The following is a 14,420-nucleotide window of genomic DNA, read 5'->3' as shown; positions in this document are numbered from 1 at the left end:
CCGCAGTAATGAGGGCCCCTGGATGCAGCTTCAAAGGGGCCCACGGTCTGCGTTTACTCCCCCTCTAAAGCCCTGGCCCCGGTCCACTCACCGGCTCCGAAGCGGGATGTGTAGTTTTCGATGCCTGCCAGGTCCAAGTAGTGGTTCCTGCGTTCCAGGTTCTCGTCCACGCAGTGGCGCTGGCAGCCCGGCTGGGTGTGGTGGTCACTGTGGTGGCGCCTGTGGAAACGAGCGGCACCTCTCATTAGGTAGCAGTTTGGGACGGGGAGGTTCAGTATGGTAGTGTTTGGAGAAAGTAAAAACAAGTGCTCCTTATGATCCGAGAGTGGCAGAGTTATTGTTAGAGAAGTGATATTGTGACTGATAAATCACAGGTTTAAACCTCAAGTTGGGAGGATTTGAAAAGTGCAGTAAGAGAGCCGACTCTCTCTCCTCCACCGTTAACTCCTCCTCAGTACAGTGGAGGTAAATATGGACAAAACTGATAAAAGAGTAGAGGACTACTGTGTCGTGAATCCTTCCTCTAACAACCACTACCCTGAACCACATTGAACCAGAATGTTTTCTCCTTTAAAAGTGAATGTTAGAATCAGTGATATAATGAAAAAATATGATAACAATGAATTCATTCTTCTTATTTTAGACACCACAAGCTTCAACAAATAGAGACTGTCTTGTTCAGAGGAGATGGGTTTTACCTTAGGAGTGCCCGAGTCTTCTTGTCCGCACTCTTGGGGTCTTCTATGCACTTGTCGTTTTTCTCTCTGGGGTGGGACAAGTCTGTGTATGTGTGAAAGACACGAGGCTATTATCAAAGAGAGCTACAGAGAGCAGCCACACACACAAAGACACACAAACACACACACACACACACACACACACACACACACACACACACACACACACATGACAACAGTCACACAAGCCGCAGAAGAAAGCAACCTTTGTTTTGGGCTTTCACTTTGAAGATCTATAGAAAAGGAAAACAACAATGCTTCATTTATTCTATTTTCAACTCCCTGCCTCTTATAAGGAATGGAATGAAGAAAAAAAACCAAAAAAACATGCAGACTTCAGAAATTATTTATTAAGGACTCGAGATCTGATGCAGTTTCAAATTAGCATGAAGGCAACCGGCGATATTTTCAAAGCTTGCTCTGTTTGAATCTCTTGACGGATATTTATAGCCGTAACAATAGGACGCAAACACACAGGAATATATACTTTTTGAGATATTTTTCCCTGACTACTTGTTTACCAAGTCGTCAGTGAGAAAAGTTAAGTTGAACGTAGCTATATTTTCCCGGCAGCTCTGAGAAGGGGGGTGGAGGAAGAGAGGGGAGGAAGAGAGGAAAAAAGGGAACTTTGGAGAAAAGAAAAATGGCTGCGGTTATCAAAAGGACTCGGCACATCTCTTAAGGTTTCTTTCAGAGTATTTGAAGGCGCTGAGGGAGGGGGCCCCTCTCTTAGCTCTGTCACTCCCCCCCATCATTAAAAATGAACCCCATTGAGTGGGAGAGATGGAGCGACGCAGCGACGGCGAGGAACAAAGCTCTGACAGGCCTGAAGCAGCCGCCTTTTCTGCATGACAACAAACACATCTCTGGGTGAGCTGACAGCAGGCAACACAAGGGGGACCCCGAAACGCCCTCTCTTCTCTCCTCCCCCTCCTCCCCCGCCCACCGCGTTTAATGCGCGCTTTTACCTGCCGCACCCTGCGTACAGCTCCTCCACCGCTGGCTGGAGTCCGGAGCCACCGACAGCTTGACCCGCAACGTCTTGCTGCTGCTGGGAGAATGGTTGACGGAGGCGTCCACGACCTCATAGATGGTGTGGAGCAGGCTGGTGATGTCCTGCAGGACAGAAGAGGTGGAGGGGGATTTAAAAATGTGTTTTTTTTTGATACAAGGCATCTATTTAAGAGGGATGAGAATCATTTGATCGACGAATATTTTTAAAGAAAAGAAAGAAAATAGGGCACGTAGGAGACTATTCTTATCACTGTACTGTTTGAATTCAATATTCTGTAGCTTTGTGCATTAAAACTCCTCATATCATAAGCGTCATGCTAGCTAGGAATTTAAAGAAGTGACTCGGTGAAGAGAGAACAGAGAAGCTCACTGATGTCGGTTGTTTTAGTTCGGCTTTCAAAGTTGAAGCCATCAGACACGGAGTAAAGACAAGTTATAAATTCATGAAAAGAAACGTCTTGGCGACAGCAGAAGAGGCTGACTGAGATGTCAGGCCTGATGGGAGTCGCGCTCCGCTACACTTTCTCTATTTAATTCCTCAGTGTCTCTTAAATGACTGAAATTACATCTGCATAGCGAGCAACGCCCTTATTCACTTTCAATGCACACAAAAAAAACATATACATAAACTCAACCACACCTAAGCGCACGTTCCCATTAAAAAAAGAGAAGCCATGCTGATTTTCAGAAAGAGGTAACTGGTCATATATTTGGACTGCTTCATTTGCACATAAAGTAATGCCGTCTCTTGTGGCTGTTTAGAAGCTACATTTTTGCACTGATGAGTGTTTTTGTGCACCATACTGAGATAATGACTCCCTCTTGGGTGCTAGCAAGCGTGCTGGATCTTTTTTTTATAGCAAACAAGAATCTTAATTGTCCTTTAAAAATGCCACCTGGCATTGATGTGAAATGAAGTGACTCATGCAGTACCTCAAATCTCATTAGTGCCTTACTTAAGATGGTAGCACAGTTTCACCTAAAGAGCTCCTTTAACAGAACTGTTGAGAATTAAGCCGACACCACACAAGCTGTTGGACACAAAGACTCCAACAGCATCGTTTTCCCTCACTATAGCACTTTAAATCATAAGAAAAAGGACTATTATGAATTCTTCAGAGAATGGTTCCACATACTGGCTTCAGACATAGACACACTGTAAGAAAAAAGTCAAATAAAATAAAAGCTTCCTGTTTCATTTTTGGTTTCCTTCTCATTTTTATTTGTGTGAAGGAATAAAAAGAAAAAAAGTTGTAGAAAAAAAATATTTTTCTTTCCCCCATCCAACCCGCCGTCTGTCGTCTCATGAGCCATGGAGCCGCAGGCAATGCCAAAAAAACTGCACAGCCAACCGCACTGAGGACCGCTCCAGTCTCTTTGCGCCGTTTCAAGACGTTCTCAAAAAACACAGGGCCTTTCTGGATGTTCTCTCAGATCTGCGCCAGGCAGACGGGAGCCACAAGGTACCTCGCAGGAGCAGAAACACGCACATGTCGCTGGGTTTGGTTCTTAGCTGTGAGGTTGGGTTTGAGGCTTGTGTGACTTCTATGCTCACTTTCTTTTTTGGGGTGTGGCGACATCAGAACAGGGCAAAATTTAAGATTTACAGGGAAGTTATTGATTCACTCTCATACCAAAATAGGAGGGTGTTTTGTAGCTGTGAGCTGCTGACCAGAAGTATTTTGCAAGAATTAAAATCTGCATATTCAGACATGTTTGATTTATATTGTTACATTTTTGTTAATGCAATAAAATTTACAAAACTTTAATGTCTTAAAACCTCATTTTCCAGTTGAATGCTTTTTAAAGGATCTCCTACTGCAGCTACTGCGTGGTGTTGAAGGTATTTATTGTTTGTTTATTACATCTATTTATGAGTGTTTGTTTCTTCCAGTTAATCAAGATTATTACCTCTCTGGTGACTTTGCCATTGTTGTCAAAGTCGTAAAGGGTGAAAGTCCACTCCTGTCGGTTATCCTCCTCCACAGAGACAGCACACTCCAACTCCTGAAACAGAGCAGCACTGAACTATCAGCATCATCCTCCGTGTACATGAGTGTGTATGAGTGTGTGTTGCCATTGCCCCAGTTTCATCCAGAGGGGGAGGTAATAAACGTCCTGTTTGGTGTTGACACTCACTTCAAACTGGAGCTGTTTCTGTGGCCCTGCGGGGGATTGGCTGTCCCTCTCCTGCATCTTCTCCTCCACACAGCAGCTGTCTGTCTTCTCCGGGGGTAAAGCCACTGCAGTGACACAGAGAGAGAGAGAGAGAGAGACACACACACGCAAAGATAAAAGAGAGAGCCTGAGGATGGAAGCGTTGGGTGCAGTCATAACCTGAGGATATGTCGTTGCCTTCAAGTGTTCCTTGTAAGCTCGTACTTCCCAGTTTGGCAGCCGCAATTAAGATGTGTTGCACATTCAAGTGCTCCTGGTTGGAAATAAACTAACACAGCCAAACTCCTCAATTTTTGTCTCTCTGCCTGTATTCTGAAATTGTATTAAAAAGTAATAAGTAAAAAAATATACTGTATGCTAGTTTAATATACTATAAAATATTGAATAAGGGAGCACAGGCTCTGTTGTGTTTAGCATAAGTAACACCAACATTAAATGTTGCAAATTTTGTTTGGCTGCGCAAATGCACTGAGCTCGTAGGGGGTATTTACTGTATTTATGAATATGACTGAAAATTTGGCACTGACATTTAAAAGGTGCTCTAATTGATCTAAATTGATCTTTAAGTTGCTTCTACCAGCACTGAAAACACACGTGTGGTAGCAGCTTTGGAGAAACGGTACTGTGATTGAACTTTGGAAGGAGAACATTATTTTCGTTATTGCATCATTCCAGAGAGCCAAAGTACTCTTGTAACAAAACACTGTTATCAAGACTGGAACTGAAATCCAAGATGTCAATCCAATAGAAACTGAACATTTTTTTGAAACTGTGAGAGAATTAATTTTCCAGTGGCAAAAGCTCTTCCATCAACCACACATGTAGAAACAGTCTTTAAGCTTTTAGCTACATTATATACTTAACCCAAGAGGTTCACACTGAGCGGGGATGTCAAACATGGAACTGAATGACATAACATGTCTAAAACATTATAGAATATTCGGATATAAATGGTGGATAGGAAACAGCATGCTGACATGAAAAGGCCTGTGGGAGACCCGTGGGAGCTCATCGCTTTATGGAACGACATTCAACGTAAATTACCATCCAGACGTACAGTTAAGGCAGACGGTCCAGCGGGAGAACTAGTCTGTCATACGCACTTAAACTGATGGCCAGATCCACCTGTGTAGAGCATGACAACATTTCCTATACCATATAAATCAATGGTTGTTTCATGGTACTACAATTTACAACACAGATTTCCCAGACAGGATTCAAACAGAGAATGTCCTGGTGAAAGGTGACTTAATACTCCTTTAACACCAAATCAACGAGCCTAAAGACGAAAGTTTGCTTCTGGGACTTCACAACTCTGCTCTGTTGTGAAATCAGTGTGCACAAGTTCCTCTATAGGGTGAGAGAATTGTTAAAACTAACTCATACGAGGGTTTATTCAACATAATGTTAGTGTCTGTGGCCACAGTTAATGGTTGGGTATTTTGGGATTTGGGACTATATTGTAAGGTAGTCCACCCTGGTGGACAAATATAGCACAACTGTCGTCGTCTGGTCCAATATTCTAGTTTCAGCGTTGGATGCGGTCCCAGACCTGATGCCACCAGATATCCTCCTCTGCTTTGAAATCCAGCACTTGTTTGACACATGAGACCGCGGAAACACCCGACATGTAAGCGAGATTTAGGAGGCGTACACGGCGGCTCCTTTGCGAGCCTCCATGAGATGCTTCATCTTCATATGTGTTTATTTTTGCAGAGGCTTGTAACAACCAGCCTCTGCTCAGCGACAGCTCCTGTATGCTTTCACCTCTAGTCATTAAGCTTTGCATGAGCATCAGCTCCGCTCGCCCTTCATCCAATCAGAGTCCTGCGGGCCGCACATACACACACCCATATACCCACACAGACCACACCCCCTTCTCTCTCCACCCTCCCCTGCTCCTCTCTCCTCTGCCTCACTTTGAAGTTCCGTTCTCAAACACTTTTGGAAGGAGATCAGACCGGCTGTAAAACAGAATCACTAATTAATTAAGCCAAGTCAAATCTGAAACACTGTTTGTTTGCTCGCCAACGCAGCAGACACAACAGCCCAATTTCTTTTTTCTCCTGATCCAAAGCAGATCAAAGCGGACCTGTCTCATCCCTGGGAAGGGGGTAAAATGCCAGAAATGAAAGGCATCGTCCCAGGGAGCTTTTACCAACTTTTTGGAGAGGAGCAGCATTTGGGGTCCCGCTGTTTGATCATCCGAGGTGCTCAAAGGGAACATTGTGTGCGAGGGCAAATCTGTTCCGTAGCAGGCTCAATATGGTGGCGAGATGCTTATCTCGGAGCTAATGAAATGCCGGGAGGAGTAACAGTAATCTGCTATCACCCCCCATCCAGCCCCACACCCCCGCCCCCACCACAGACATAAGCCGACTCTTTATGAGAGGAGCTGAGCCGGGGGATTGGCTGCACATCAGATCTGAGGGGCAAGACGAGGGCAGCCGAGGTAGGCGCCCTCCGAGCCAAGCCTGTTTTTCAGCAGCCATGCAACACACACACACACACACACGTGCACGCACATACACAGAAACGGAGGCAGGTTTGAGGAGATCTGCCACACACTGTGAGCAATCACTCCCAGCTAAGCTAGGCTACTGTATTACACATAACTGGGCCCCTACTCATACACTGGGACAGCTCAGTGCTGGGCACTAAATGGTTTCTGGGATGGCCTTCGAGGTGATCGCGACATTGTCTCTTTCTTCGGAGGCCACCACTGAAGTGCTCATTAGCAAGGCACTTAATGCACTCCAGTGGTCCTGTTGAGCCACTAGACTCTGCTGGGTAGCCCGCATGTGAATAAGTGTACAATCGAATCCGAAGGTGCTGATTGAGAGTTTCTGCAGCAAACTTTTCCCTTGTTAACAAAAAATTAAAAGATCTTCATAAAAAAAAGCCCATGTAGGATATTCTTCTTGCATGCTGGCAGTAACAATGTAAAGTATCCTAAAGACCCTTTCATCACTGAGCCCTTCTTCCCTGCTTTGTAATTTTTGCAGGCACGTTCTTTTTTTTAATACCAAGTGCTTCCTTAAAGCCAGAGGAAAGAAGGCTTTTATGTGTGTTGGTAGTCTTATCATCTCTGCTCTCACTGTTTTCTCCCTCATTTTTCGCCGACTTGTCCTCATTACATGTATTGACAATAGATCAGATGGGGGGGCATCATAAATCTACCGCAAAGACATTTGTGGTAGATTTATGGGGCCTGAGGTACAAAATGGCGTGCCATTATTCCAAACTAAACTAAGGAACCGTTTAGTTAACAAATTGTTTCCAATAGAGGACATTAAAGCAGTAGCTGTAAATCTAAAATGTCACCTTTTTTTTATTCTGGGAGACAAAATGTCTTTCATCCAAACTCTGTCACCATTTTACTTCCTGTAAAGATTAAAAACAGCGTGCTAATGTGAAAGGAAAAAAAACCAAAGAGTTGTCTCACATCAACTCAACTTCATCTACACTGCAAAGTAGGAAGCCAAACTGTGTCCCATTGTCCCTGACTGAGACTTCAATTCAGCCCACATCAAAGTTGTGGTATTGTGACATTTCTCCACCCACAAACATGACAGTTGCCCCTCCTTGCTAGATGACACAGAATGAGTTTAAAAAATGTAACATGATGTATTGAATTTTTTAGATGTCTGTTATGGAAATATGCACCCATAATCTACGGAATGTTTTTATTGAAGCAAATTATTTTGGCCTTCGTCTTTTAAAATCACAGAGAATGAACAGAGCAGCGTGTTCTAATTAGCAACATCTGCCTTGAAGGGAGGAGAACCTCAGCCCCAATGACTGCAACTCATCTTGTACTCCATTTATCAGTCGCGTTATCTCTTGTCTCTCTATTATCCAGTGAAAAAGCAGTTGAAATAAAAGTTTTTTTGGGGGGTTTTCTTTTGCCACTCTTCCAAAATCCTCGTTCAACTCTCCACTTCTGCCTCCGCCTCACGTCCCATCCTGTCTTTAGATGGGAGGGAGAGACTTTCTCCTCCTGGAGCTCTTAATCCAGGATCACATCACATCAGGGGGAAAAACATGAAGGAATTGAGGCACTTTGCGGAGCACCACTGGGGGAGGGGCGGATGAAAGATGGAGGAGGTGGAAAGGCGGAGAGGGAAAGTAAAAGAGGATCTCATCAGCACATTGTTGGGGCTTAGAGATTGGGTGTGGAGCAGAGGGGAAAACGACTGCAAAAAGAGAACCACACAAGTACCTGGAGGGCTAATACAAACAGCTTTTTTGCAGGTTTTCTTTCAAATATATATTAAAAAAAAAAGGGACGAGAATCTGTGGAATGAGCTGGTGTAGCGTTTGGTGATGGGCCTACCTTCTAAACGGTAGTGCTCAGCACCAATCCTCTCCGCACAGGCTTCATCCATGGCATCCTGGAAAGAGAAAAAGACAGAACAAGAACACATAAATCACTGTTTCAAGTCATATAATGGAGAAGTAACATATTTTTGTCACATAAAAACAAACATCTTTAACGATCCGAATCCACAGTGCGGCTCTCCAACACACAGTGACTAACCCGAATCAAAATTACAGCGTTTATATATATATCTATATATGAACAGAGTTTGACAATTGCGCTCAGGGCTCAAACAGCAGGGAAAGAGTTTAAGAGGACGGTAATTGCAGGACTGAAGCGAACTGAGCGTAAGACTGGCAGTCAGAATTGAGACTATGAACGAAGCATCTAAATCGATGCCGCCGCCGTCGGCCCTGCAGGGTATTCTGAGAAAGAGGGCTGGTAGTAGGGCTATTTCGGTGGCGGGCTATCGTTGCAGCGATGCGTTCAGAGGCTTGTTTTCTTTTTTTTTTATCCAGGACTGTTTTCACCCGCGCCCCCTCTCCTGGCAGCTCTGTCTGTTAGTGCATACCACAGAGGCTTGAGGGACATGTGATCCCCCGGGCTTCACTGTGGAAAAGTCCGGCTCAGGTATCCATGTGGCATTGCAGTCATCTGGCTAGAAAACCATTACTCAGGGGTCGAGGGAGGCGTATACATGCACACATCCGTTCATTCACACACACACACACACACACACACACACACACACACACACACACACACACACACACACACACACACACACACACACACACACACACACACACACACACACACCCACACACACACATTCAACCCGCCCCCTGGCGTAATTTAAAAGTTTTTCCAAAAAAAGGGATTAAAAGAAGATTAATTTCTATTGTTGGGGGTTAAAATATGGAACAATTCTAATATAAATGTAAGAATGTGTAAATCTTTTTTTGGTTTTCAAAAGGACTGTTTATAAAACTATTGTTTAAGGGTTACAAGTCTGAATGAAATATATTTTTTCTTTTCTTTTTTTAATACATTTTGTTTTCTTGAGGGCGGCTTGATTGATGGGAAAGTAGGATAGGCATATATAAGCTTAATGCTTCTGCCTATGCCTTTTCAGTTATATTGTATACTATATTATATATATATGCTGTATACATTGTATTGCGTGTGATGACTGAATAAAAACACTAACTAACTAACTAACTATATGGATAACTTGCTAACAGACACCGCTGAGGGATTCTTATCAAAAGGTGATAAGTAACCTTAATAATAAATAATTAACTTCATACAATCCTTGGATATGAGTGTAAGAGCATGTGTGTATGCGCTGGTACGTTCATAGCTGTGTTTGTGTCAGAGGCGAGGCTGTGTCAGCGTGAGAGGGGATTTCTGGGTAATCCAGAGAGGTAGAAGGTCAGACGGTGTGATCCTACCCTCCTCAGACTAGTGCCGGCCGGACTGCAGCGCTGTGGGTGGCCTCAGGAAGAGAATACAGCCGACCACAGGACTAACTGGCTGGCTGGCTGTCAGGCTGATAGAATGATGGCCCCAAGCAGGGACCCGGGATAAACCTGTGTTTGTTGTTGGTATGAATGGGTCCACACACGTCCCGATCTGGCTTCATGACCCGGGTCCTGAGCTGGTTTTAATGTGGTCTGCTCAGCTTGAACGGGAAATAAGTATTTTCGATGACACCATAATGACACTTTGCTTGAACTGACAAATGGTGTAAGCTAAATTCAAATTGCTCAATGTGTTTTTGACAAGGTAAACAATAAAGAGATGTATTGTTTGTTTGATTGCAATAATTCTCGGGTTGAACCAATTAGCAGGGCTAAATTAAATGAAATGTATGCTTGGAACCACTAAACGAACAAGAGCTAAATAAGTTTAACACATTCAAGCTTAATGTATTATTTTTTAATGGGCAATTCATTCATGTTAAATGAAAGATGACTACTTTTATAAGTCTTCCATTTCTAGAGTTTCATCCTTCTTTGTAGTGATAAAAAATATATATCTACGCTTGTTTTTTCAGGACACTTTTTTTATGTAAACTGTGTAGCCTATTAATGAAAGAAAAATAAGATTGAAATAGTATTTTCTTTAGGATTTACTGTAGAAGTTTGAAATGCTTGAATTTAAATTACACAGTTAATATTCACTGATTTAAAAAAAAAATACACTGTCAATGTTTTAGTGTCTGATACTAAGTCTCAGTTCAGTTGTTAGAGAGTTGTGTGATGTGTAACCCAAGCGTGCATGGGACCCGTTCACATGAGACAGCTGTCACAGGTTAATCATGGGTTGTCACTGTTAGCGGAGACTCCAGTCTGCAGCACAGTTACACATATTTCACTGCTAAACCATAGAATTATTCCGAATGACATCACATAATTACTAGGCAACGTTTTCTGTAAGTGTCCATACACACACTCGTCCTCTCAATTTCAAACTGAAACCAGGTCAGGAGGGTGGACGTGAAGGAGGGTTGGTTGCAGCGTTTCGACCCGTTCAAAAGGGAATCAGTCTGATCAGACTGTGGTAACATCAACCACAGTCTGATCAGACTGATAAAATCCCTCCACAATCAACAATGGCCAACACATAAAGACACAAACACCCACACACACACACATACAGTATCTTGAGTTTTCTTTTCTGCTTTTTGATGAATGATCCAAAATAATTAAGGGGTTAACCAAGAACATGAGAAACAGGGGGAAGAGGAATGTGCTAATTGGTTGTTGTCTGCGGTGACGGATGGGAGTCTTATTATTAGTGCGTTCTAGGGTTACGCTGGGATTTTCTCTGGTCAGTGTCTCTGGTCTTTTTTTTTTTACGTAACTCAGACACACACACACACACGAAAAACAGACAATAATTCTCATTAATCCTTTTTCTGGGCCTTGTGACATGTCAATTATTGATTTTGACAGTTCTCCTCGCAACCTGATTAAGAAACCTTACAGCTGATATTATGTCAGCGTATAAAGCCTACATGTGTTTCATCAAAAATAAAAAAGGGAATAGATGTGATTCTTTGTTATGAGTTTCTATGGTGATACAGCTCCGAACCAACAACTGCATCCTTTTCCACAGATAATCGCCTTGGTGGTGTTTGATCGGACGTACTCATCCTTTTACAATCTGTCATGACCAGACTGACTGACCCGATGACACTATCTTTTTTGAGCTAAGCCCTTTAGATTCCGGCTTTGGCAGTGGTTTATATGATTGTCCGGTGCCCCCAAAAAAAATAACATGTAGGAGTTCTAAAAATAAGAGTGTTTGCTTCTGAGTTTCCTGTGTTCCCACCAGCCAATTTGTCACACGGACAATGAGGCACATTTCTCTGCCTCGCTCCAGAAAAGGAAGATTTTAATGACGGAAGTTTTTAGACCCACAAGAAAGAGATTAATCATCTTAACCCCCACCAGTAACTTCAATGACACATCTAACAGTTCTATCACTCCCAATAAGGAAAGATTGGCAGGACTTCTGGTCATATTACTAAGATGCCTCTGCCCATCTCTTCAGCTTTATCCTCACTCCACCTTGTTTGATTTAGCAAACGACCATGCAATCTCCTTTTGTGTGTTTTGCTGCTGTAACAAACACTGGTTCTAAATCTCCCATCTTCCTTTGAGCTTTATCTCTTTTGTCTCACATTCCACCAAAATATCCAAGAGCCCATTAGAAAGAATGTTTTACCAAAACCAATGGGGCTTTTTCTACAAGGTGAAAAACGCAACAAAGCAACTTGTTTTGAAAAAGCATCACATATTGTAAAAAATGTCTGCAATATACCAAACTGAAGGCTGCATAAAAAGCAGAAGTAGCAGTGACAGTATAGTAACTGCATGTAAAAGCTAGTGTTAGTAAGTTAGAAAGTAATTCAGTCCAGTTTGTTAAGCCAAAGAGGATAAAAGCTCAAACTCACTTCCATCAGTTTGATTTGAAATGAAAGAGCTCAAAGTGGATTTGGCTAAAAACTGCAATGCTGGTCATTCCCCTCCAAAGTGATTCCTCCACTAATGAGTAAAAGACGAGGATCAACTGATGCAACATTTGCAAATACTTAGTGAATCCGAAAAAAACGGGTCTCATCAAATTCAAGCACACAAGCGAATATATATACAAGCGAATGACCATTGATAACAATACAGTAACCACAAAAGAGCCATCAATCCCTTCTGATGCAGCATCTAATTAAAGGGTCAGAGGTCACTGTGGGAGAGCATCTCAGGCCAAAGGAGTAGCCACCTCTGATGGCAGCTTGAACATTGAAATGATGATGACGTGGTCACCTTCCATATTAGTGCTCTAAAATCAGCCCTATATGACTGAAATGTATTGCTGATTAATCATGATATACCTTGATATACCTTGACAGTTGCAGAGTTTGCACATGTGTAGCTGCTTCTCTCTGCAGCTCGAAGTCCAAACTGTTTCACAAAATCTACAGCAAGGTGCCTCTTCTACTCGTCTTTGCAGGATTCGGTCAGAGGTCAGTTCTGGCTTCGGGGCACAAACAAGCATCTTTCTACTGCACCCGAGACCGGCGAAAACTATTTTCCAGACATGATGTTAAATGTTCTGTGGAGACCACTGGATAAGCAATCCGGGTCCTTCAGAGCAGTGTTTTAAACTCTTTCAAGCCCCTCCACATAAAGTGATTTATTACTGGGCTATAACACAGAACACTGTGTGCCTGCCCCATTACAGCTTCCATCTATGTTACAAGCCCACCTGAAGGCCTGTTTGGTTCGGACATTGGATCAATATGGCAAACGTCATCAATGCCCACTTCATTAAAATGAATTTGGATATATATAAGAATAATACTATTTACTGAACAAACAGTTTAACAAGTTGTTTTTTTAAGAATGGTGACCAAACTTCTGCCCTCCGTTTGTTTTCCTTACTAATGAAGACGTCAGCTCTAAAACAGTAAAACAAGGAATGCTTCAGAAATGAATGTCAACTATAGAAAATTCATAATAAATAAGAGTTCAGTTAAACTCCATTATAGTGCACCCATTTAAATAAGAGTAAAGCAAGAGACAACACTTTGACTGCATTACCCAAGAACACTTTCATCTATAGTTTCTATGGTTTTCACAAACTTTCAGAAAGCATTAGACTTCAGTATTTACCTCAACATTACAGCACAGAGCAACATATCTGTTAAACTAAGATGGATGGACAATGTCATTAACATAGCTTACACAAGCAAACACCTCTTCCTTATGGTTTAACTTGATGTTGCCAATGTAATATATGCAGCCCAAAGACTTGGTGAGTGATCGTGAAATAACATAGTAACAAAATGAAATGTTATCCCAGTTACAAATATGTAAAGTCACTCACCAATGTGGCAGGAAAATGCCACATTGGTGAGTGCTGTTAAGACTGTTTATTTTTATTTTGGCTCCCAAGTCAAAGTAGCTAACCGAACACACTTAAAAAGCTCCATGTTGTCAGCAGTTTGAATCACCACAATGTTTTAAAAACAGTGTGATAATGTGAAACCACCCAACTTGTCCCGTGGCTGCTAACCTAGTTCGGCATGAATGTGAATGATGGCATCATCGATTGACTGCGTCCTGGACTAATAGAGAGGTAGTAGCACTCTGCTCAGCTTGTGTACGCTGAATAAAATAAGGTTCAAAGAGTTTGAACAGAGCTAACCATTTTGCATGTTAGGCTCTATATTGTATGGTGATGAGAAAGCAAGAGATAAAAGTGAAAAATGACTGTTGGGACCTGCTGGGCCAATTTTTTCTTTCTGCTATGAGTGAGTACGAAAGCAAAAGGGTACAATAAAGTGCAAGTAATATGCACTTGTATGTGATTGTGGGAAAGTCCCACAAGGCCTCTTGCTCTCTACGCTGTCTGCCTCTGCGACCCGCCACACAGGCTGACAATTTATGCGGCCAACGACAGCTCCCCCTGATCGCGCGCCAGGACTCGGCGGAGGCAGGCCTCCAGAGCAACGGTAGTGCTACTGGCACTGCATCAAAACCCAGGAAAAATCTCATTAGGACTGTGCCCGGGTGCCTCCTGCTCTGTCCCCAACCCATCACAGGAAAACACCTTCAGGATTGCAACAATTTGGAGCAGCGGTGCCGACATGAAACGGGGAG

The 14,420-nt window shown here is 42.8% G+C and overlaps 1 protein-coding gene across 1 annotated transcript in view; it reads right to left on the bottom strand.

The window, feature by feature from the left end:
• nkd1 (NKD inhibitor of WNT signaling pathway 1) overlaps positions 1-14,420 on the bottom strand; it is a 29,040-nt gene that overhangs the window by 1,466 nt on the left and 13,154 nt on the right. Inside the window, exons 4-9 of the mRNA XM_054619968.1 lie at positions 8,266-8,323; positions 3,891-3,994; positions 3,663-3,758; positions 1,706-1,853; positions 699-780; positions 92-219 (exon numbers count right to left, since the gene is read on the bottom strand). Coding sequence (XP_054475943.1) covers positions 92-219; positions 699-780; positions 1,706-1,853; positions 3,663-3,758; positions 3,891-3,994; positions 8,266-8,323 — 616 coding nt within the window. The remainder of the gene's footprint in view (positions 1-91; positions 220-698; positions 781-1,705; positions 1,854-3,662; positions 3,759-3,890; positions 3,995-8,265; positions 8,324-14,420) is intronic.

The sequence above is a fragment of the Anoplopoma fimbria genome, chromosome 2 (genome assembly GCF_027596085.1).
Source record: "Anoplopoma fimbria isolate UVic2021 breed Golden Eagle Sablefish chromosome 2, Afim_UVic_2022, whole genome shotgun sequence".
Taxonomy (NCBI): domain Eukaryota; kingdom Metazoa; phylum Chordata; class Actinopteri; order Perciformes; family Anoplopomatidae; genus Anoplopoma; species Anoplopoma fimbria.
Note: the sequence above shows the minus strand (reverse complement) of the source record. Positions and strands in the feature narration are given on the sequence as shown.